General features: G+C 44.2%; 1 protein-coding gene across 1 annotated transcript in view; it reads right to left on the bottom strand.

The window, feature by feature from the left end:
* ehbp1 (EH domain binding protein 1) overlaps window positions 1-26,427 on the bottom strand; it is a 421,276-nt gene that overhangs the window by 371,351 nt on the left and 23,498 nt on the right. The window contains 2 exon segments of the mRNA XM_052513761.1: window positions 16,392-16,487; window positions 16,957-17,014. Of these exon segments, the coding sequence (XP_052369721.1) occupies window positions 16,392-16,487; window positions 16,957-17,014 (154 nt within the window).

Below are 26,427 nucleotides of genomic sequence, written 5' to 3'. Positions count from 1 at the left end.
AGGCCCTGACTACTATACAACAACATGACAACATGAATACAGGCCCTGACTACTATACAACATGAATACAGGCCCTGACTGAACATGATGAATACAGGCTATATACAACATGATGAATACAGGCCCAGGCCCTGACTACTATACAACATGAATACAGGCCCTGACTACTATACAACATGATGAATACAGGCCCTGACTACTATACAACATGATGAATACAGGCCCTGACTACTATACAACATGATGAATACAGGCCCTGACTACTATACAACATGATGAATACAGGCCCTGACTACTATACAACATGATGAATACAGGCCCTGACTACTATACAACATGAATACAGGCCCTGACTACTATACAACATGAATACAGGCCCTGACTACTATACAACATGAATACAGGCCCTGACTACTATACAACATGAATACAGGCCCTGACTACTATACAACATGATGAATACAGGCCCTGACTACTATACAACATGAATACAGGCCCTGACTACTATACAACATGAATACAGGCCCTGACTACTATACAACATGACAACATGAATACAGGCCCTGACTACTATACAACATGATGAATACAGGCCCTGACTACTATACAACATGAATACAGGCCCTGACTACTATACAACATGAATACAGGCCTACTATACAACATGAATACAGGCCCTACTATACAACATGATGAATACAGGCCCTGACTACTATACAACATGATGAATACAGGCCCTGACTACTATACAACATGATGAATACAGGCCCTGACTACTATACAACATGATGAATACAGGCCCTGACTACTATACAACATGATGAATACAGGCCCTGACTACTATACAACATGAATACAGGCCCTGACTACTATACAACATGATGAATACAGGCCCAACATGACTACTATACAACATGATGAATACAGGCCCATGACTACTACTATACAACATGAATACAGGCCCTGACTACTATACAGGCCCTGACTACTATGAACATGAATACAGGCCCTGACTACTATACAACATGAATACAGGCCCTGACTACTATACAACATGAATACAGGCCCTGACTACTATACAACATGAATACAGGCCCTGACTACTATACAACATGAATACAGGCCCTGACTACTATACAACATGACAGGCCCTGACTACTATACAACATGATGAATACAGGCCCTGACTACTATACAACATGAATACAGGCCCTGACTACTATACAACATGAATACAGGCCCTGACTACTATACAACATGAATACAGGCCCTGACTACTATACAACATGATGAATACAGGCCCTGACTACTATACAACATGAATACAGGCCCTGACTACTATACAACATGATGAATACAGGCCCTGACTACTATACAACATGAATACAGGCCCTGACTACTATACAACATGAATACAGGCCCTGACTACTATACAACATGATGAATACAGGCCCTGACTACTATACAACATGATGAATACAGGCCCTGACTACTATACAACATGAATACAGGCCCTGACTACTATACAACATGAATACAGGCCCTGATACAGAATACAGGCCTGACTACTATACAACATGATGAATACAGGCCCTGACTACTATACAACATGATGAATACAGGCCCTGACTACTATACAACATGAATACAGGCCCTGACTACTATACAACATGATGAATACAGGCCCTGACTACTATACAACATGAATACAGGCCCTGACTACTATACAACATGAATACAGGCCCTGACTACTATACAACATGAGGCCCTGACTACTATACAACATGAATAGGCCCTGACTACAGGCCAGGCCCTGACTACTATACAACATGATGAATACAGGCCCTGACTACTATACAACATGATGAATACAGGCCCTGACTACTATACAACATGAATACAGGCCCTGACTACTATACAACATGATGAATACAGGCCCTGACTACTATACAACATGATGAATACAGGCCCTGACTACTATACAACATGATGAATACAGGCCCTGACTACTATACAACATGATGAATACAGGCCCTGACTACTATACAACATGACTATACAACATGAATACAGGCCCTGACTACTATACAACATGAATACAGGCCCTGACTACTATACAACATGAATACAGGCCATGACTACTATACAACATGATGAATACAGGCCCTGACTACTATACAACATGATGAATACAGGCCCTGACTACTATACAACATGATGAATACAGGCCCTGACTACTATACAACATGATGAATACAGGCCCTGACTACTATACAACATGAAATACAGGCCCTGACTACTATACAACATGAATACAGGCCCTGACTACTATACAACATGAATACAGGCCCTGACTACTATACAACATGATGAATACAGGCCCTAACTACTATACAACATGAATACAGGCCCTGACTACTATACAACATGATGATACAGGCCCTGACTACTATACTATACAACATGATGAATACAGGCCCTGACTACTATACAACATGATGAATACAGGCCCTGACTACTATACAACATGATGAATACAGGCCCTGACTACTATACAACATGAATACAGGCCCTGACTACTATACAACATGAATACAGGCCCTGACTACTATACAACATGATGAATACAGGCCCTGACTACTATACAACATGAATACAGGCCCTGACTACTATACAACATGAATACAGGCCCTGACTACTATACAACATGAATACAGGCCCTGACTACTATACAACATGAATACAGGCCCTGACTACTATACAACATGAATACAGGCCCTGACTACTATACAACATGAATACAGGCCCTGACTACTATACAACATGATGAATACAGGCCCTGACTACTATACAACATGAATACAGGCCCTGACTACTATACAACATGATGAATACAGGCCCTGACTACTATACAACATGATGACAGGCCCTGACTGAATACAACATGAATACAGGCCCTGACTATATACAACATGATGAATACAGGCCCTGACTACTATACAACATGATGAATACAGGCCCTGACTACTATACAACATGAATACAGGCCCTGACTACTATACAACATGATGAATACAGGCCCTGACTACTATACAACATGAATACAGGCCCTGACTACTATACAACATGATGAATACAGGCCCTGACTACTATACAACATGAATACAGGCCCTGACTACTATACAACATGAATACAGGCCCTGACTACTATACAACATGATGAATACAGAATACAGGCCCTGACTACTATACAACATGATGAATACAGGCCCTGACTACTATACAACATGATGAATACAGGCCCTGACTACTATACAACATGATGAATACAGGCCCTGACTACTATACAACATGAATACAGGCCCTGACTACTATACAACATGAATACAGGCCCAACATGACCCTGACTACTATACAACATGATGAATACAGGCCCTGACTACTATACAACATGATGAATACAGGCCCTGACTACTATACAACATGAATACAGGCCCCTGACTACTATACAACATGATGAATACAGGCCCTGACTACTATACAACATGAATACAGGCCCTGACTACTATACAACATGAATACAGGCCCTGACTACTATACAACATGAATACAGGCCCTGACTACTATACAACATGAATACAGGCCCTGACTACTATACAACATGAATACAGGCCCTGACTACTATACAACATGAATACAGGCCCTGACTACTATACAACATGAAATACAGGCCCTGACTACTATACTATATGAATACAACATGATAACATGAATACAGGCCCTGACAACATGAATACCCTGACTACTATACAACATAATACAGGCCCTGACTACTATACAACATGATGAATACAGGCCCTGACTACTATACAACATGAAATACAGGCCCTGACTACTATACAACATGATGAATACAGGCCCTGACTACTATACAACATGATGAATACAGGCCCTGACTACTATACAACATGAATACAGGCCCTGACTACTATACAACATGAATACAGGCCCTGACTACTATACAACATGAATACAGGCCCTGACTACTATACAACATGATGAATACAGGCCCTGACTACTATACAACATGAATACAGGCCCTGACTACTATACAACATGATGAATACAGGCCCTGACTACTATACAACATGAATACAGGCCCTGACTACTATACAACATGAATACAGGCCCTGACTACTATACAACATGATGAATACAGGCCCTGACTACTATACAACATGATGAATACAGGCCCTGACTACTATACAACATGAATACAGGCCCTGACTACTATACAACATGAATACAGGCCCTGACTACTATACAACATGAATACAGGCCCTGACTACTATACAACATGAATACAGGCCCTGACTACTATACAACATGAATACAGGCCCTGACTACTATACAACATGATGAATACAGGCCCTGACTACTATACAACATGAATACAGGCCCCGACTACTATACAACATGAATACAGGCCCTGACTACTATACAACATGATGAATACAGGCCCTGACTACTATACAACATGATGAATACAGGCCCTGACTACTATACAACATGATGAATACAGGCCCTGACTACTATACAACATGATGAATACAGGCCCTGACTACTATACAACATGATGAATACAGGCCCTGACTACTATACAACATGAATACAGGCCCTGACTACTACAGGCAGGCCCTGACTACTATACAACATGATGAATACAGGCCCTGACTACTATACAACATGATGAATACAGGCCCTGACTACTATACAACATGATGAATACAGGCCCTGACTACTATACAACATGAATACAGGCCCTGACTACTATACAACATGAATACAGGCCCTGACTACTATACAACATGAATACAGGCCCTGACTACTATACAACATGAATACAGGCCCTGACTACTATACAACATGAATACAGGCCCTGACTACTATACAACATGAATACAGGCCCTGACTACTATACAACATGATGATACAGGCCCTGACTACTATACAACATGAAATACAGGCCCTGACTACTATACAACATGAATACAGGCCCTGACTACTATACAACATGATACAGGCCCTGACTACTATACAACACAGGCCCTGACTACTATACAACATGAAATACAGGCCCTGACTACTATACAACATGATGAATACAGGCCCTGACTACTATACAACATGATGAATACAGGCCCTGATGAATACAGGCCCTGACTACTATACAACATGATGAATACAGGCCCTGACTACTATACAACATGATGAATACAGGCCCTGACTACTATACAACATGATGAATACAGGCCCTGACTACTATACAACATGATGAATACAGGCCCTGACTACTATACAACATGAATACAGGCCCTGACTACTATACAACATGATGAATACAGGCCCTGACTACTATACAACATGATGAATACAGGCCCTGACTACTATACAACATGAATACAGGCCCTGACTACTATACAACATGAATACAGGCCCTGACTACTATACAACATGAATACAGGCCCTGACTACTATACAACATGAATACAGGCCCTGACTACTATACAACATGAATACAGGCCCTGACTACTATACAACATGAATACAGGCCCTGACTACTATACAACATGAATACAGGCCCTGACTACTATACAACATGAATACAGGCCCTGACTACTATACAACATGAATACAGGCCCTGACTACTATACAACATGATGAATACAGGCCCTGACTACTATACAACATGATGAATACAGGCCCTGACTACTATACAACATGATGAATACAGGCCCTGACTACTATACAACATGAATACAGGCCCTGACTACTATACAACATGATGAATACAGGCCCTGACTACTATACAACATGAATACAGGCCCTGACTACTATACAACATGAATACAGGCCCTGACTACTATACAACATGATGAATACAGGCCCTGACTACTATACAACATGATGAATACAGGCCCTGACTACTATACAACATGATGAATACAGGCCCTGACTACTATACAACATGATGAATACAGGCCCTGACTACTATACAACATGATGAATACAGGCCCTGACTACTATACAACATGAATACAGGCCCTGACTACTATACAACATGAATACAGGCCCTGACTACTATACAACATGAATACAGGCCCTGACTACTATACAACATGGCCCCTGACTACTATACAACATGAATACAGGCCCTGACTACTATACAACATGATGAATACAGGCCCTGACTACTATACAACATGATGAATACAGGCCCTGACTACTATACAACATGATGAATACAGGCCCTGACTACTATACAACATGACTACAGGCCCTGACTACTATACAACATGAATACAGGCCCTGACTACTATACAACATGAATACAGGCCCTGACTACTATACAACATGAAATACAGGCCCTGACTACTATACAACATGAAACATACAGGCCCTGACTACTATACAACATGAATACAGGCCCTGACTACTATACAACATGATGAATACAGGCCCTGACTACTATACAACATGAATACAGGCCCTGACTACTATACAACATGAATACAGGCCCTGACTACTATACAACATGAATACAGGCCCTGACTACTATACAACATGAATACAGGCCCTGACTACTATACAACATGAATACAGGCCCTGACTACTATACAACATGATACAGGCCCTGATACTATACAACATGATGAATACAGCCCTGACTACTATACAACATGAATACAGGCCCTGACTACTATACAACATGAATACAGGCCCTGACTACTATACAACATGATGAATACAGGCCCTGACTACTATACAACATGAATACAGGCCCTGACTACTATACAACATGAATACAGGCCCTGACTACTATACAACATGAATACAGGCCCTGACTACTATACAACATGAATACAGGCCCTGACTACTATACAACATGAATACAGGCCCTGACTACTATACAACATGAATACAGGCCCTGACTACTATACAACATGAATACAGGCCCTGACTACTATACAACATGAATACAGGCCCTGACTACTATACAACATGAATACAGGCCCTGACTACTATACAACATGAATACAGGCCCTGACTACTATACAACATGATGAATACAGGCCCTGACTACTATACAACATGATGATACAGGCCCTGACTACTATACAACATGATACAGGCCCTGACTACTATACAACATGATGAATACAGGCCCTGACTACTATACAACATGATGAATACAGGCCCTGACTACTATACAACATGATGAATACAGGCCCTGACTACTATACAACATGATGAATACAGGCCCTGACTACTATACAACATGATGAATACAGGCCCTGACTACTATACAACATGATGAATACAGGCCCTGACTACTATACAACATGATGAATACAGGCCCTGACTACTATACAACATGATGAATACAGGCCCTGACTACTATACAACATGATGAATACAGGCCCTGACTACTATACAACATGATGAATACAGGCCCTGACTACTATACAACATGATGAGGCCCTGACTACTATACAACATGGCAGGCCCTGACTACTATACAACATGAATGAAGGCCCTGACTACTATACAACATGAATACAGGCCCTGACTACTATACAACATGAATACAGGCCCTGACTACTATACAACATGAAATACAGGCCCTGACTACTATACAACATGAATACAGGCCCTGACTACTATACAACATGAATACAGGCCCTGACTACTACAACATGAATACAGGCCCTGACTACTATACAACATGAATACAGGCCCTGACTACTATACAACATGATGAATACAGGCCCTGACTACTATACAACATGAATACAGGCCCTGACAGGCCAACTGACTACTATACAACATGATGAATACAGGCCCTGACTACTATACAACATGAATACAGGCCCTGACTACTATACAACATGAATACAGGCCCTGACTACTATACAACATGATGAATACAGGCCCTGACTACTATACAACATGATGAATACAGGCCCTGACTACTATACAACATGATGAATACAGGCCCTGACTACTATACAACATGATGAATACAGGCCCTGACTACTATACAACATGATGAATACAGGCCCTGACTACTATACAACATGATGAATACAGGCCCTGACTACTATACAACATGAATACAGGCCCTGACTACTATACAACATGATGAATACAGGCCCTGACTACTATACAACATGAAATACAGGCCCTGACTACTATACAACATGAATACAGGCCCTGACTACTATACAACATGAATACAGGCCCTGACTACTATACAACATGAATACAGGCCCTGACCTGAATACAGGCCCTACTATACAACATGAATACAGGCCCTGGCCAGGCCCTGACTACTATACTATACAACTACTATACAACATGAATACAGGCCCTGACTACTATACAACATGATGAATACAGGCCCTGACTACTATACAACATGAATACAGGCCCTGACTACTATACAACATGATACAGAATACAGGCCCTGACTACTATACAACATGAATACAGGCCCTGACTACTATACAACATGATGAATACAGGCCCTGACTACTATACAACATGATGAATACAGGCCCTGACTACTATACAACATGATGAATACAGGCCCTGACTACTATACAACATGAAATACAGGCCCTGACTACTATACAACATGAAATACAGGCCCTGACTACTATACAACATGATACATACTACTATACAACATGATGAATACAGGCCCTGACTACTATACAACATGATGAATACAGGCCCTGACTACTATACAACATGATGAATACAGGCCCTGACTACTATACAACATGATGAATACAGGCCCTGACTACTATACAACATGATGAATACAGGCCCTGACTACTATACAACATGAATACAGGCCCTGACTACTATACAACATGACATGATACAGGCCCTGACTACTATACAACATGAATACAGGCCCTGACTACTATACAACATGAATACAGGCCCTGACTACTATACAACATGAATACAGGCCCTGACTACTATACAACATGAATACAGGCCCTGACTACTATACAACATGAATACAGGCCCTGACTACTATACAACATGAATACAGAATACAGGCCCTGACTACTATACAACATGAATACAGGCCCTGACTACTATACAACATGATGAATACAGGCCCTGACTACTATACAACATGAATACAGGCCCTGACTACTATACAACATGATGAATACAGGCCCTGACTACTATACAACATGATGAATACAGGCCCTGACTACTATACAACATGAATACAGGCCCTGACTACTATACAACATGATGAATACAGGCCCTGACTACTATACAACATGAATACAGGCCCTGACTACTATACAACATGATGAATACAGGCCCTGACTACTATACAACATGATGAATACAGGCCCTGACTACTATACAACATGAATACAGGCCCTGAATACAGGCCCTGACTACTATACAACATGATGAATACAGGCCCTGACTACTATACAACATGATGAATACAGGCCATGACTACTATACAACATGATGAATACAGGCCCTGACTACTATACAACATGAATACAGGCCCTGACTACTATACAACATGAATACAGGCCCTGACTACTATACAACATGATGAATACAGGCCCTGACTACTATACAACATGAATACAGGCCCTGACTACTATACAACATGAATACAGGCCCTGACTACTATACAACATGAATACAGGCCCTGACTACTATACAACATGAATACAGGCCCTGACTACTATACAACATGATGAATACAGGCCCTGACTACTATACAACATGATGAATACAGGCCCTGACTACTATACAACATGATGAATACAGGCCCTGACTACTATACAACATGATGAATACAGGCCCTGACTACTATACAACATGAATACAGGCCCTGACTACTATACAACATGAATACAGGCCCTGACTACTATACAACATGATGAATACAGGCCCTGACTACTATACAACATGAATACAGGCCCTGAAATACAGGCCCTGACTACTATACAACATGATGAATACAGGCCCTGACTACTATACAACATGATGAATACAGGCCCTGACTACTATACAACATGATGAATACAGGCCCTGACTACTATACAACATGAATACAGGCCCTGACTACTATACAACATGATACAGAATACAGGCCCTGACTACTATACAACATGAATACAGGCCCTGACTACTATACAACATGATGAATACAGGCCCTGACTACTATACAACATGAAATACAGGCCCTGACTATATACAACATGATGAATACAGGCCCTGACTACTATACAACATGATGAATACAGGCCCTGACTACTATACAACATGATGAATACAGGCCCTGACTACTATACAACATGAATACAGGCCCTGACTACTATACAACATGATGAATACAGGCCCTGACTACTATACAACATGATGAATACAGGCCCTGACTACTATACAACATGAATACAGGCCCTGACTACTATACAACATGAATACAGGCCCTGATACAGGCCCTGACTACTATACAACATGATGAATACAGGCCCTGACTACTATACAACATGATGAATACAGGCCCTGACTACTATACAACATGAATACAGGCCCTGACTACTATACAACATGATGAATACAGGCCCTGACTACTATACAACATGAATACAGGCCCTGACTACTATACAACATGAATACAGGCCCTGACTACTATACAACATGATGCAGGCCCTGACTACTATACAACATGAATACAGGCCCTGACTACTATACAACATGAATACAGGCCCTGACTACTATACAACATGAATACAGGCCCTGACTACTATACAACATGAATACAGGCCCTGACTACTATACAACATGAAATACAGGCCCTGACTACTATACAACATGATGAATACAGGCCCTGACTACTATACAACATGAATACAGGCCCTGACTACTATACAACATGATGATACAGGCCCTGACTACTATACAACATGAATACAGGCCCTGACTACTATACAACATGATGAATACAGGCCCTGACTACTATACAACATGATGAATACAGGCCCTGACTACTATACAACATGAATACAGGCCCTGACTACTATACAACATGATGAATACAGGCCCTGACTACTATACAACATGATGAATACAGGCCCTGACTACTATACAACATGAAATACAGGCCCTGACTACTATACAACATGAATACAGGCCCTGACTACTATACAACATGAAATACAGGCCCTGACTACTATACAACATGATAATACAGGCCCTGACTACTATACAGGCCCAGGCCCTGACTACTATACAACATGAATACAGGCCCTGACTACTATACAACATGAAATACAGGCCCTGACTACTATACAACATGAATACAGGCCCTGACTACTATACAACATGAATACAGGCCCTGACTACTATACAACATGATGAATACAGGCCCTGACTACTATACAACATGATGAATACAGGCCCTGACTACTATACAACATGAATACAGGCCCTGACTACTATACAACATGAATACAGGCCCTGACTACTATACAACATGAATACAGGCCCTGACTACTATACAACATGAATACAGGCCCTGACTACTATACAACATGAATACAGGCCCTGACTACTATACAACATGATGAATACAGGCCCTGACTACTATACAACATGATGAATACAGGCCCTGACTACTATACAACATGACAGGCCCTGACTACTATACAACATGATGAATACAGGCCCTGACTACTATACAACATGATGAATACAGGCCCTGACTACTATACAACATGATGAATACAGGCCCAACATGACTGACTATACAACATGATGAATACAGGCCCTGACTACTATACAACATGAATACAGGCCCTGACTACTATACAACATGAATACAGGCCCTGACTACTATACAACATGAATGAATACAGGCCCTGACTACTATACAACATGAATACAGGCCCTGACTACTATACAACATGATGAATACAGGCCCTGACTACTATACAACATGATGAATACAGGCCCTGACTACTATACAACATGAATACAGGCCCTGACTACTATACAACATGAATACAGGCCCTGACTACTATACAACATGAATACAGGCCCTGACTACTATACAACATGAATACAGGCCCTGACTACTATACAACATGAATACAGGCCCTGACTACTATACAACATGATGAATACAGGCCCTGACTACTATACAACATGATGAATACAGGCCCTGACTACTATACAACATGAATACAGGCCCTGACTACTATACAACATGAATACAGGCCCTGACTACTATACAACATGAATACAGGCCCTGACTACTATACAACATGATGAATACAGGCCCTGGAATACAGGCCCTGACTACTATACAACATGAATACAGGCCCTGACTACTATACAACATGATGACTACTATACAACATGAGGCAGGCCCTGACTACTATACAACATGAATACAGGCCCTGACTACTATACAACATGAATACAGGCCCTGACTACTATACAACATGATGAATACAGGCCCTGACTACTATACAACATGATGAATACAGGCCCTGACTACTATACAACATGAATACAGGCCCTGACTACTATACAACATGATGAATACAGGCCCTGACTACTATACAACATGAATACAGGCCCTGACTACTATACAACATGATGAATACAGGCCCAACATGACTACTATACAACATGATGAATACAGGCCCTGACTACTATACAACATGAATACAGAATACAGGCCCTGACTACTATACAACATGATGAATACAGGCCCTGACTACTATACAACATGAATACAGGCCCTGACTACTATACAACATGATGAATACAGGCCCTGACTACTATACAACATGAATACAGGCCCTGACTACTATACAACATGAATACAGGCCCTGACTACTATACAACATGAATACAGGCCCTGACTACTATACAACATGATGAATACAGGCCCTGACTACTATACAACATGATGAATACAGGCCCTGACTACTATACAACATGATGAATACAGGCCCTGACTACTATACAACATGATGAATACAGGCCCTGACTACTATACAACATGATGAATACAGGCCCTGACTACTATACAACATGATGAATACAGGCCCTGACTACTATACAACATGATGAATACAGGCCCTGACTACTATACAACATGAATACAGGCCCTGACTACTATACAACATGAATACAGGCCCTGACTGATGAATACAGGCCCTGACTACTATACAACATGATGAATACAGGCCCTGACTACAACAACATGATGAATACAGGCCCTGACTACTATACAACATGATGAATACAGGCCCTGACTACTATACAACATGATGAATACAGGCCCTGACTACTATACAACATGAACATGACTACTATACAACATGAATACAGGCCCTGACTACTATACAACATGATGAATACAGGCCCTGACTACTATACAACATGATGAATACAGGCCCTGACTACTATACAACATGATGAATACAGGCCCTGACTACTATACAACATGATGAATACAGGCCCTGACTACTATACAACATGATGAATACAGGCCCTGACTACTATACAACATGATGAATACAGGCCCTGACTACTATACAACATGAATACCCTGAGGCCCCCTGACTACTATACAACATGAATACAGGCCCTGACTACTATACAACATGAATACAGGCCCTGACTACTATACAACATGAATACAGGCCCTGACTACTATACAACATGATGAATACAGGCCCTGACTACTATACAACATGAATACAGGCCCTGACTACTATACAACATGAATACAGGCCCTGACTACTATACAACATGAATACAGGCCCTGACTACTATACAACATGAATACAGGCCCTGACTACTATACAACATGATGAATACAGGCCCTGACTACTATACAACATGATGAATACAGGCCCTGACTACTATACAACATGAATACAGGCCCTGACTACTATACAACATGATGAATACAGGCCCTGACTACTATACAACATGATGAATACAGGCCCTGACTACTATACAACATGATGAATACAGGCCCTGACTACTATACAACATGATACAGACTACTATACAACATGATGAATACAGGCCCTGACTACTATACAACATGATGAATACAGGCCCTGACTACTATACAACATGATGAATACAGGCCCTGACTACTATACAACATGATGAATACAGGCCCTGACTACTATACAACATGATGAATACAGGCCCTGACTACTATACAACATGATGAATACAGGCCCTGACTACTATACAACATGATGAATACAGGCCCTGACTACTATACAACATGATGAATACAGGCCCTGACTACAATACAACATGAATACAGGCCCTGACTACTATACAACATGAAATACAGGCCCTGACTACTATACAACATGAAATACAGGCCCTGACTACTATACAACATGATGAATACAGGCCCTGACTACTATACAACATGATGAATACAGGCCCTGACTACTATACAACATGAATACAGGCCCTGACTACTATACAACATGATGAATACAGGCCCTGACTACTATACAACATGAATACAGGCCCTGACTACTATACAACATGATGATACAGGCCCTGACTACTATACAACATGGCAGGCCCTGACTACTATACAACATGATGAATACAGGCCCTGACTACTATACAACATGATGAATACAGGCCCTGACTACTATACAACATGATGAATACAGGCCCTGACTACTATACAACATGAATACAGGCCCTGACTACTATACAACATGAATACAGGCCCTGAATACAGGCCCCTGACTACTATACAACATGAATACAGGCCCTGACTACTATACAACATGAATACAGGCCCTGACTACTATACAACATGAATACAGGCCCTGACTACTATACAACATGAATACAGGCCCTGACTACTATACAACATGAATACAGGCCCTGACTACTATACAACATGATGAATACAGGCCCTGACTACTATACAACATGATGAATACAGGCCCTGACTACTATACAACATGATGAATACAGGCCCTGACTACTATACAACATGATGAATACAGGCCCTGACTACTATACAACATGAATACAGGCCCTGACTACTATACAACATGAATACAGGCCCTGACTACTATACAACATGAATACAGGCCCTGACTACTATACAACATGATGAATACAGGCCCTGACTACTATACAACATGATGAATACAGGCCCTGACTACTATACAACATGATGAATACAGGCCCTGACTACTATACAACATGATGAATACAGGCCCTGACTACTATACAACATGATGAATACAGGCCCTGACTACTATACAACATGATGAATACAGGCCCTGACTACTATACAACATGAATACAGGCCCTGACTACTATACAACATGAATACAGGCCCTGACTACTATACAACATGATGAATACAGGCCCTGACTACTATACAACATGATGAATACAGGCCCTGACTACTATGACAAGGCCCTGACTACTATACAACATGAATACAGGCCCTGACTACTATACAACATGAATACAGGCCCTGACTACTATACAACATGAATACAGGCCCTGACTACTATACAACATGAATACAGGCCCTGACTACTATACAACATGAATACAGGCCCTGACTACTATACAACATGAATACAGGCCCTGACTACTATACAACATGAATACAGGCCCTGACTACTATACAACATGAATACAGGCCCTGACTACTATACAACATGAATACAGGCCCTGACTACTATACATGAATACAGGCCCTGACTACTAAACAACATGAATACAGGCCCTGACTACTATACAACATGAATACAGGCCCTGACTACTATACAACATGAATACAGGCCCTGACTACTATACAACATGATGAATACAGGCCCTGACTACTATACAACATGAATACAGGCCCTGACTACTATACAACATGAATACAGGCCCTGACTACTATACAACCTGAATACAGGCCCTGACTACTATACAACCTGAATACAGGCCCTGACTACTACGTGAGTTGTGACAGATTAGATTTGTACCTTTTTGCTTCAACACCAGGCAAGTCTGTCAACAAGAGATCAGCATGTTGACATAACAGTCTCTCTCACACACACAGAGAGAAACACACACACACACACACACACACACACACACACACACACACACACACACACACACACACACACAAAGAGAGAAACACACACACACACAGAGAGAGAGAAACACACACACACAGAGAGAAAGAGAGAAACACACACACACAGAGAGAGAAACACACACACAAAGAGAGAAACACACACACACAGAAAAGCTACCTTGAAGAGTGTAACAGATATTTCTATGTTTTCCGGTACAGGCCACACCACCACTCCTCGGTAGGGGTTCTTGATGCCTGGCTGCCAACTGTGAGCCTGGGGAGAGATTGAGAGTGTTTATTTATTTTACCTTTTCTATTTCAACAACATTGTATTTCGCCATAATATTTTGTGAGTGTAACGTTTACTGCACATTTCTATTTAGTTTATAATCTATTTCACCTGCTTCGGGAATGTTAACATATGTTACACCTGCCAATAAAGTCATTTTAATTGAATTGAGAGTGAGAGACAGAGGGAGACCGAAAACACAATATATACACTTTTTTTTAAATCACTAAATATAACATCAAACATTTACACAGACAGAAACTCATTTAGGGTAAAGACCCAAACGGATGCAATGTGCAGACCAACAGGTAAACTCTGAAGAAATATGATAGAAAGCTGTACACTATACATCTCCCCAGTGATTTAGCCTACTTCCTACTTCCTACTTCCTACTTCCTACTTCCTACGACCAGGTCCAGCTAAACAGCCTGAAGTACCAAGACAAAACACACACCTTGGAGGATTTCCGTCGGCTCCTGCGAGTCCACACCACTACCAGCTTGTCTGGTTGCCTGGAAAAGAACAGAGGAAGGAGGAGGGATGAGAAGAGGACAGTGTGGCGGAAGGAGGAGGGATGAGAAGAGGACAGTGTGGAGGAAGGAGGAGAAGAGGACAGTGTGGAGGAAGGAGGAGGAGAGGACAGTGTGGAGGAAGGAGGAGGGATGAGAAGAGGACAGTGTGGAGGAAGGAGGAGGGATGAGAAGAGGACAGTGTGGAGGAAGGAGGAGAAGAGGACAGTGTGGAGGAAGGAGGAGGAGAGGACAGTGTGGAGGAAGGAGGAGAAGAGGACAGTGTGGAGGAAGGAGGAGAAGAGGACAGTGTGGAGGAAGGAGGAGAAGAGGACAGTGTGGAGGAAGGAGGAGGAGAGGACAGTGTGGAGGAAGGAGGAGGGATGAGAAGAGGACAGTGTGGAGGAGGGATGAGAAGAGGACAGTGTGGCGGAAGGAGGAGGGATGAGAAGAGGACAGTGTGGAGGAAGGAGGAGAAGAGGACAGTGTGGAGGAGGGATGAGAAGAGGACAGTGTGGAGGAGGGATGAGAAGAGGACAGTGTGGAGGAGGGATGAGAAGAGGACAGTGTGGAGGAGGGATGAGAAGAGGACAGTGTGGAGGAAGGAGGAGAAGAGGACAGTGTGGAGGAGGGATGAGAAGAGGACAGTGTGGAGGAGGGATGAGAAGAGGACAGTGTGGAGGAGGGATGAGAAGAGGACAGTGTGGAGGAAGGAGGAGAAGAGGACAGTGTGGAGGAAGGAGGAGAAGAGGACAGTGTGGAGGAAGGAGGAGAAGAGGACAGTGTGGAGGAAGGAGGAGAAGAGGACAGTGTGGAGGAGGGATGAGAAGAGGACAGTGTGGAGGAGGGATGAGAAGAGGACAGTGTGGAGGAGGGATGAGAAGAGGACAGTGTGGAGGAGGGATGAGAAGAGGACAGTGTGGAGGAGGGATGAGAAGAGGACAGTGTGGAGGAGGGATGAGAAGAGGACAGTGTGGAGGAAGGAGGAGAAGAGGACAGTGTGGAGGAAGGAGGAGGAGAGGACAGTGTGGAGGAAGGAGGAGGGATGAGAAGAGGACAGTGTGGAGGAAGGAGGAGGGATGAGAAGAGGACAGTGTGGCGGAAGGAGGAGGGATGAGAAGAGGACAGTGTGGAGGAAGGAGGAAGGAGGAGAAGAGGACAGTGTGGAGGAAGGAGGAGGGATGAGAAGAGGACAGTGTGGAGGAAGGAGGAGGGATGAGAAGAGGACAGTGTGGAGGAGGGATGAGAAGAGGACAGTGTGGAGGAGGGATGAGAAGAGGACAGTGTGGAGGAGGGATGAGAAGAGGACAGTGTGGCGGAAGGAGGAGGGATGAGAAGAGGACAGTGTGGAGGAAGGAGGAGAAGAGGACAGTGTGGAGGAAGGAGGAGAAGAGGACAGTGTGGAGGAAGGAGGAAGGATGAGAAGAGGACAGTGTGGAGGAAGGAGGAGAAGAGGACAGTGTGGAGGAGGGATGAGAAGAGGACAGTGTGGAGGAGGGATGAGAAGAGGACAGTGTGGAGGAAGGAGGAGAAGAGGACAGTGTGGAGGAGGGATGAGAAGAGGACAGTGTGGAGGAAGGAGGAAGGATGAGAAGAGGACAGTGTGGAGGAAGGATGTGGATGAGTAGAGGACAGTGTGGAGGAAGGAGGAGAAGAGGACAGTGTGGAGGAGGGATGAGAAGAGGACAGTGTGGAGGAGGGATGAGAAGAGGACAGTGTGGAGGAAGGAGGAGAAGAGGACAGTGTGGAGGAGGGATGAGAAGAGGACAGTGTGGCGGAAGGAGGAGGGATGAGAAGAGGACAGTGTGGAGGAAGGAGGAGAAGAGGACAGTGTGGAGGAAGGAGGAGAAGAGGACAGTGTGGAGGAAGGAGGAAGGATGAGAAGAGGACAGTGTGGAGGAAGGAGGAGTAGAGGACAGTGTGGAGGAGGGAGGAGGAGAGGACAGTGTGGCGGAAAGAGGAGTAGAGGACAGTGTGGAGGAGGGAGGAGGAGAGGACAGTGTGGAGGAAGGAGGAGGGATGAGAAGAGGACAGTGTGGAGGAAGGATGAGGGATGAGTAGAGGAGAGTGTGGAGGAAGGAGGAGTAGAGGAGAGTGTGGAGGAAGGAGGAGGAGAGGACAGTGTGGAGGAAGGAGGAGGAGAGAGAGGACAGTGTGGAGGAAGGAGGAGGAGAGAGAGGACAGTGTGGAGGAAGGAGGAGGAGAGGACAGTGTGGAGGACGGAGGAGGAGAGGACAGTGTGGAGGACGGAGGAGGAGAGGACAGTGTGGAGGAAGGAGGAGGAGAGGACAGTGTGGAGGAAGGATGAGAAGAGGACAGTGTGGAGGAAGGAGGAGAAGAGGACAGTGTGGAGGAAGGAGGAGGAGAGGACAGTGTGGAGGAAGGAGGAGGGATGAGAAGAGGACAGTGTGGAGGAAGGAGGAGGAGAGGACAGTGTGGAGGAAGGAGGAGGAGAGGACAGTGTGGAGGAAGGAGGAGGGATTAGAAGAGGACAGTGTAGAGATGATCATATCACAGATTACAGATTTAATAACGGAAAGAACAAAAGTTTGACTTGTGTCCCCAGTAGCCTCGTCTTTCCATGATTCAATCGATCGTATTTTATAAAGGCCCTTTTTACATCAGCAGACGTCACAAGGTGCTTCACAGACACCAAGCCGAGACCCTCAATTCCTAATGCTCTGTGTGATACTATGTGACACTATGAGACACTATGTGACACTATGTCCATACGATGTTTGGTTAAGTTCCACAACCAAACGCACTCCTGTGACCACAACCAAACACACTCCCCTGACCACAACCAAACGCACTCCTGTGACCACAACCAAACACACTCCCCTGACCACAACCAAACACACTCCCCTGACCACAACCAAACACACTCCCCTGACCACAACCAAACACACTCCCCTGACCACAACCAAACACACTCCCCTGACCACAACCAAACACACTCCCCTGAAACAACCAAACACACTCCCCTGACCACAACCAAACACACTCCCCTGGAAACAACCAAACACACTCCCCTGACCACAACCAAACACACTCCCCTGAAACAACCAAACACACTCCCCTGACCACAACCAAACACACTCCCCTGGAAACAACCAAACACACTCCCCTGACCACAACCAAACACACTCCCCTGGAAACAACCAAACACACTCCCCTGACCACAACCAAACACACTCCCCTGACCACACCAAACACACTCCCCTGGAAACAACCAAACACACTCCCCTGGAAACAACCAAACACACTCCCCTGACCACAACCAAACACACTCCCCTGACCACAACCAAACGTACTCCCCTGGAAACAACCAAACACACTCCCCTGGAAACAACCAAACGTACTCCCCTGGAAACAACCAAACACACTCCCCTGACCACAACCAAACACACTCCCCTGGAAACAACCAAACACATTCCCCTGGAAACAACCAAACACACTCCCCTGGAAACAACCAAACACACTCCCCTGACCACAACCAAACACACTCCCGTGACCACAACCAAACACACTCCCCCGACCACAACCAAACACACTCCCCCGACCACAACCAAACACACTCCCCTGGAAACAACCAAACGTACTCCCCTGACCACAACCAAACACACTCCCCTGAAACAACCAAACACAACACAACCAAATGTACTCCCCCTGACCACAACCAAACACACTCCCTGAAACAACCAAACACACTCCCCTGACCACAACCAAACACACTCCCCTGACAACCAAACACACTCCCCTGACCACAACCAAACACACTCCCCTGACCACAACCAAACACACTCCCTGACCACAACAACCAAACACACTCCCTGACAAACCAAACACACTCCCTGAAACAACCAAACAAAACAACCAAATGTACTCCCCTGAAAACAACCAAACACACTCCCCTGACCACAACCAAACACACTCCCCTGACCACAACCAAACACACTCCCCTGAAACAACCAAACACACTCCCCTGACCACAACCAAACACACTCCCCTGAAACAACCAAACACACTCCCCTGACCACAACCAAACACACTCCCCTGACCACAACCAAACACACTCCCCTGACCACAACCAAACACACTCCCCTGAAACAACCAAACACACTCCCCTGACCACAACCAAACACACTCCCCTGACCACAACCAAACACACTCCCCTGACCACAACCAAACACACTCCCCTGGAAACAACCAAACACACTCCCCTGAAACAACCAAACACACTCCCCTGACCACAACCAAACACACTGACCCAACCAAACACACTCCCCTGACCACAACCAAACACACTCCCCTGAAACAACCAAACACACTCCCCTGACCACAACCAACTCCCCTGGAAACCAAACACACTCCCCTGGAAACAACCAAACGTACTCCCCTGGAAACAACCAAACACACTCCCCTGACCACAACCAAACACACTCCCTGAAACAACCAAACACACTACTCCCTGAAACAACCAAACACACTCCCTGACCACAACCAAACACACTCCCTGACCACAACCAAACACACTCCCTGAAACAACCAACACTCCCTGACCACAACCAAACACACTCCCCTGAAACAACCAAACACACTCCCTGGACAACCAAACACACTCCCCTGGAAACAACCAAACACACTCCCCTGACCACAACCAAACCAGACCACAACCAAACACACTCCCCTGACTCCCCTGAGAAACAACAAACACACTCCCCTGACACAACCAAACACACTCCCTGAAGACAACCAAACACACTCCCTGACCACAACCAAACACACTCCCCTGGAAACAACCAAACGCACTCCCCTGAAAACAACCAAACGTACTCCCCTGAAAACAACCAAACACACTCCCCTGACCACAACCAAACACACTCCCCTGACCACAACCAAACACACTCCCCTGAAACAACCAAACACACTCCCCTGACCACAACCAAACGTACTCCCTGAAACAACCAAACGCACTCCCCTGAAAATGAAACAACCAAACAAACACTCCCTGAACAACAAACCACCTCCCCTGACCAAACCACACACTCCCTGACCACAACCAAACACACTCCCCTGACCACAACCAAACACACTCCCCTGACCACAACCAAACACACTCCCCTGGAAACAACCAAACACACTCCCCTGACCACAACCAAACGTACTCCCCTGGAAACAACCAAACGTACTCCCCTGGAAACAACCAAACGCACTCCCCTGACCACAAATAAAGAGAAATAAAAAGAGAGAAAACAGAGAGAAAGAGAATATGGCGACTGCAAGTGGAGGCCCCACACAGAGAAGCTATTGTCACAAGACAGAAGACATGTCATATATATGAGAGAGAGAGACAGGGACAGAGAGACGCAGGTCATGTCCGACCCCCAGGCTGTTCCGTACACAGTGTACAATTCTCACCATTCATCTTCTGACCATCCAACTAAGACTGCTTGATTTCTAGCTGAGTTTCTCTCATACTCCCTCAGAAGACCATCGCTTGAATATTCCGAATTAAACTCATGAAATCGGTCATTAATTGACGTTCTTGTACAAGAGATCTTTACAATAATTTCGCTACATCTGCAATAACATCTGTTAAATATGTATGTGACCAATACAATTCGAATTGATACAGTATTTTTCAATGAAAAAAATTGCATGAAAATTAGTCTCCAGCTGTTGAATGACAACAATTACTTAATTGAAGAATCCCTACTGCAAAACACCAGTCTTAACATCAACAGTGAAGAGGTGCCTCCGGGATGCTGTCCTTCTAGGCAGAGTTCCTCTGTCCAGTCTCAACGTCAACAGTGAAGAGGCGACTCCGGGATGCTGTCCTTCTAGGCAGAGATCCTCTGTCCAGTCTCAACGTCAACAGTGAAGAGGCGACTCCGGGATGCTGTCCTTCTAGGCAGAGATCCTCTGTCCAGTCTCAACGTCAACAGTGAAGAGGCGACTCCGGGATGCTGTCCTTCTAGGCAGAGTTCCTCTGTCCAGTCTCAACGTCAACAGTGAAGAGGCGACTCCGAGATGCTGTCCTTCTAGGCAGAGATCCTCTGTCCAGTCTCAACGTCAACAGTGAAGAGGCGACTCCGAGATGCTGTCCTTCTAGGCAGAGTTCCTCTGTCCAGTCTCAACGTCAACAGTGAAGAGGCAACTCCGAGATGCTGTCCTTCTAGGCAGAGTTCCTCTGTCCAGTCTCAACGTCAACAGTGAAGAGGCTGTCCTTCTAGGCAGAGTTCCTCTGTCCAGTCTCAACGTCAACAGTGAAGAGGCAACTCCGAGATGCTGTCCTTCTAGGCAGAGTTCCTCTGTCCAGTCTCAACGTCAACAGTGAAGAGGCGACTCCGAGATGCTGTCCTTCTAGGCAGAGTTCCTCTGTCCAGTCTCAACGTCAACAGTGAAGAGGCAACTCCGAGATGCTGTCCTTCTAGGCAGAGTTCCTCTGTCCAGTCTCAACGTCAACAGTGAAGAGGCGACTCCGAGATGCTGTCCTTCTAGGCAGAGTTCCTCTGTCCAGTCTCAACGTCAACAGTGAAGAGGCAACTCCGAGATGCTGTCCTTCTAGGCAGAGATCCTCTGTCCAGTCTCAACGTCAACAGTGAAGAGGCAACTCCGAGATGCTGTCCTTCTAGGCAGAGTTCCTCTGTCCAGTCTCAACGTCAACAGTGAAGAGGCGACTCCGAGATGCTGTCCTTCTAGGCAGAGTTCCTCTGTCCAGTCTCAACGTCAACAGTGAAGAGGTGACTCCGGGATGCTGTCCTTCTAGGCAGAGTTCCTCTGTCCAGTCTCAACGTCAACAGTGAAGAGGCAACTCCGAGATGCTGTCCTTCTAGGCAGAGTTCCTCTGTCCAGTCTCAACGTCAACAGTGAAGAGGCAACTCCGAGATGCTGTCCTTCTAGGCAGAGTTCCTCTGTCCAGTCTCAACGTCAACAGTGAAGAGGCAACTCCGAGATGCTGTCCTTCTAGGCAGAGTTCCTCTGTCCAGTCTCAACGTCAACAGTGAAGAGGCGACTCCGAGATGCTGTCCTTCTAGGCAGAGTTCCTCTGTCCAGTCTCAACGTCAACAGTGAAGAGGCAACTCCGAGATGCTGTCCTTCTAGGCAGAGATCCTCTGTCCAGTCTCAACGTCAACAGTGAAGAGGTGACTCCGGGATGCTGTCCTTCTAGGCAGAGATCCTCTGTCCAGTGTCTGTGTTATTCTTCCCATCTTAATCTTTTCTTTTTATTGGCCAGTCTGAGATATGTCTTTTTCTTTGCAACTCTGCCTAGAAGTAAGTCGCTCTGGATAAGAGCGTCTGCTAAATGACTTAAATGTAAATGTAAAAGGCCAGCATCCCGGAGTCGCCTCTTCACTGTTGACGTTGAGACTGGTGTTTTGCAGGTACTATTTAATGAAGCTGCCAGTTGAGGACTTGTGAGGCGTCTGTTTCAAATCAAATCGTATTTGTCACATACACATGGTTAGCAGATGTAGCGAAATTCTTGTGCTTCAAGTTCTGACAATGCAGTAATAACCAACGAATAATCTAACCTAACAATTCCACAACTACTACCTTATACACACACAAGTGTAAAGGGATAAAGAATATGTACATAAAGATATATGAATGAGTGATGGTACAGAACGGCATAGGCAAGATGCAGTAAATGGTATAGAGTACAGTATATACACACACCCACACAATGTCCATCACTGGAACTGAAATGGCGCCACACCAACTGGAAGTCTTCCGACTAGCTTGGAAGGACAGTACCGTGCAGTACTGAAGAGCCCTTACTGCTGCCTGATCATCCTATTTTTCTAACTTAATTGAGGAAAATAAGAACAATCCGAAATTCCTTTTTGATACTGTCGCAAAGCTAACTAAAAAGCAGCATTGCCCAAGAGAGGATGGCTTTCACTTCAGCAGTGATAAATTCATGAACTTCTTTGAGGAAAAGATCATGATTATTAGAAAGCAAATTACGGACTCCTCTTTAAATCTGCGTATTCCTTCAAAGCTCAGATGTCCTGAGTCTGCACAACTCTGCCAGGACCTAGGATCAAGAGAGACGCTCAAGTGTTTTAGTACTATATCTCTTGACACAATGATGAAAATAATCATGGCCTCTAAACCTTCAAGCTGCATACTGGACCCTATTCCAACTAAACTACTGAAAGAGCTGTTCCTGTGCTGGGCCCTCCTATGTTGAACATAATAAACGGCTCTCTATCCACCGGATGTGTACCAAACTCACTAAAAGTGGCAGTAATAAAGCCTCTCTTGAAAAAGCCCAACCTTGACCCAGAAAATATAAAAAACAAATCGGCCTATATCGAATCTTCCATTCCTCTGAAAAATGTTAGAAAAGGCTGTTGCGCAGCAAATCACTGCCTTCCTGAAGACAAACAATGTATACGAAATGCTTCAGTCTGGTTTTAGACCCCATCATAGCACTGAGACTGCACTTGTGAAGGTGGTAAATGACCTTTTAATGGCATCAGACCGAGGCTCTGCATCTGTCCTCGTGCTCCTAGACCTTAGTGCTGCTTTTGATACCATCGCTCACCACATTCTTTTGGAGAGATTGGAAACCCAAATTGGTCTACACGGACATGTTCTGGCCTGGTTTAGATCTTATCTGTCTGAAAGATATCAGTTTGTCTCTGTGAATGGTTTGTCCTCTGACAAATCAACTGTAAATTTCGGTGTTCCTCAAGGTTCCGTTTTAGGACCACTATTGTTTTCACTATATATTTTACCTCTTGGGGATGTCATTCGAAAACGTAACTTTCACTGCTATGCGGATGACACACAGCTGTACATTTCAATGAAACATGGTGAAGCCCCAAAATTGCCCTCGCTAGAAGCATGTGTTTCAGACATAAGGAAGTGGATGGCTGCAAACTTTCTACTATTAAACTCGGACAAAACAGAGATGCTTGTTCTAGGTCCCAAGAAACAAAGAGATCTTCTGTTGAATCTGACAATTAATCTTAATGGTTGTACAGTCGTCTCGAATAAAACTGTGAAGGACCTCGGCGTTACTCTGGACCCTGATCTCTCTTTTGAAGAACATATCAAGACCATTTCAAGGACAGCTTTTTTCCATCTACGTAACATTGCAAAAATCAGAAACTTTCTGTCCAAAAATGCTGAAAAATGAATCCATGCTTTTGTCACTTCTAGGTTAGACTACTGCAATGCTCTACTTTCCGGCTACCCGGATAAAGCACTAAATAAACTTCAGTTAATGCTAAATACGGCTGCTGGAATCTTGACTAGAACCAAATAATTTGATCATATTACTCCAGTGCTAGCCTCCCTACACTGGCTTCCTGTCAAAGCAAGGGCTGATTTCAAGGTTTTACTGCTAACCTACAAAGCATTACATGGGCTTGCTCCTACCTATCTCTCTGATTTGGTCC

Source organism: Oncorhynchus keta, unplaced genomic scaffold, assembly GCF_023373465.1.
Source record: "Oncorhynchus keta strain PuntledgeMale-10-30-2019 unplaced genomic scaffold, Oket_V2 Un_scaffold_139_pilon_pilon, whole genome shotgun sequence".
NCBI lineage: Eukaryota > Metazoa > Chordata > Actinopteri > Salmoniformes > Salmonidae > Oncorhynchus > Oncorhynchus keta.
This window is presented reverse-complemented; position numbering and strand designations above follow the sequence as displayed.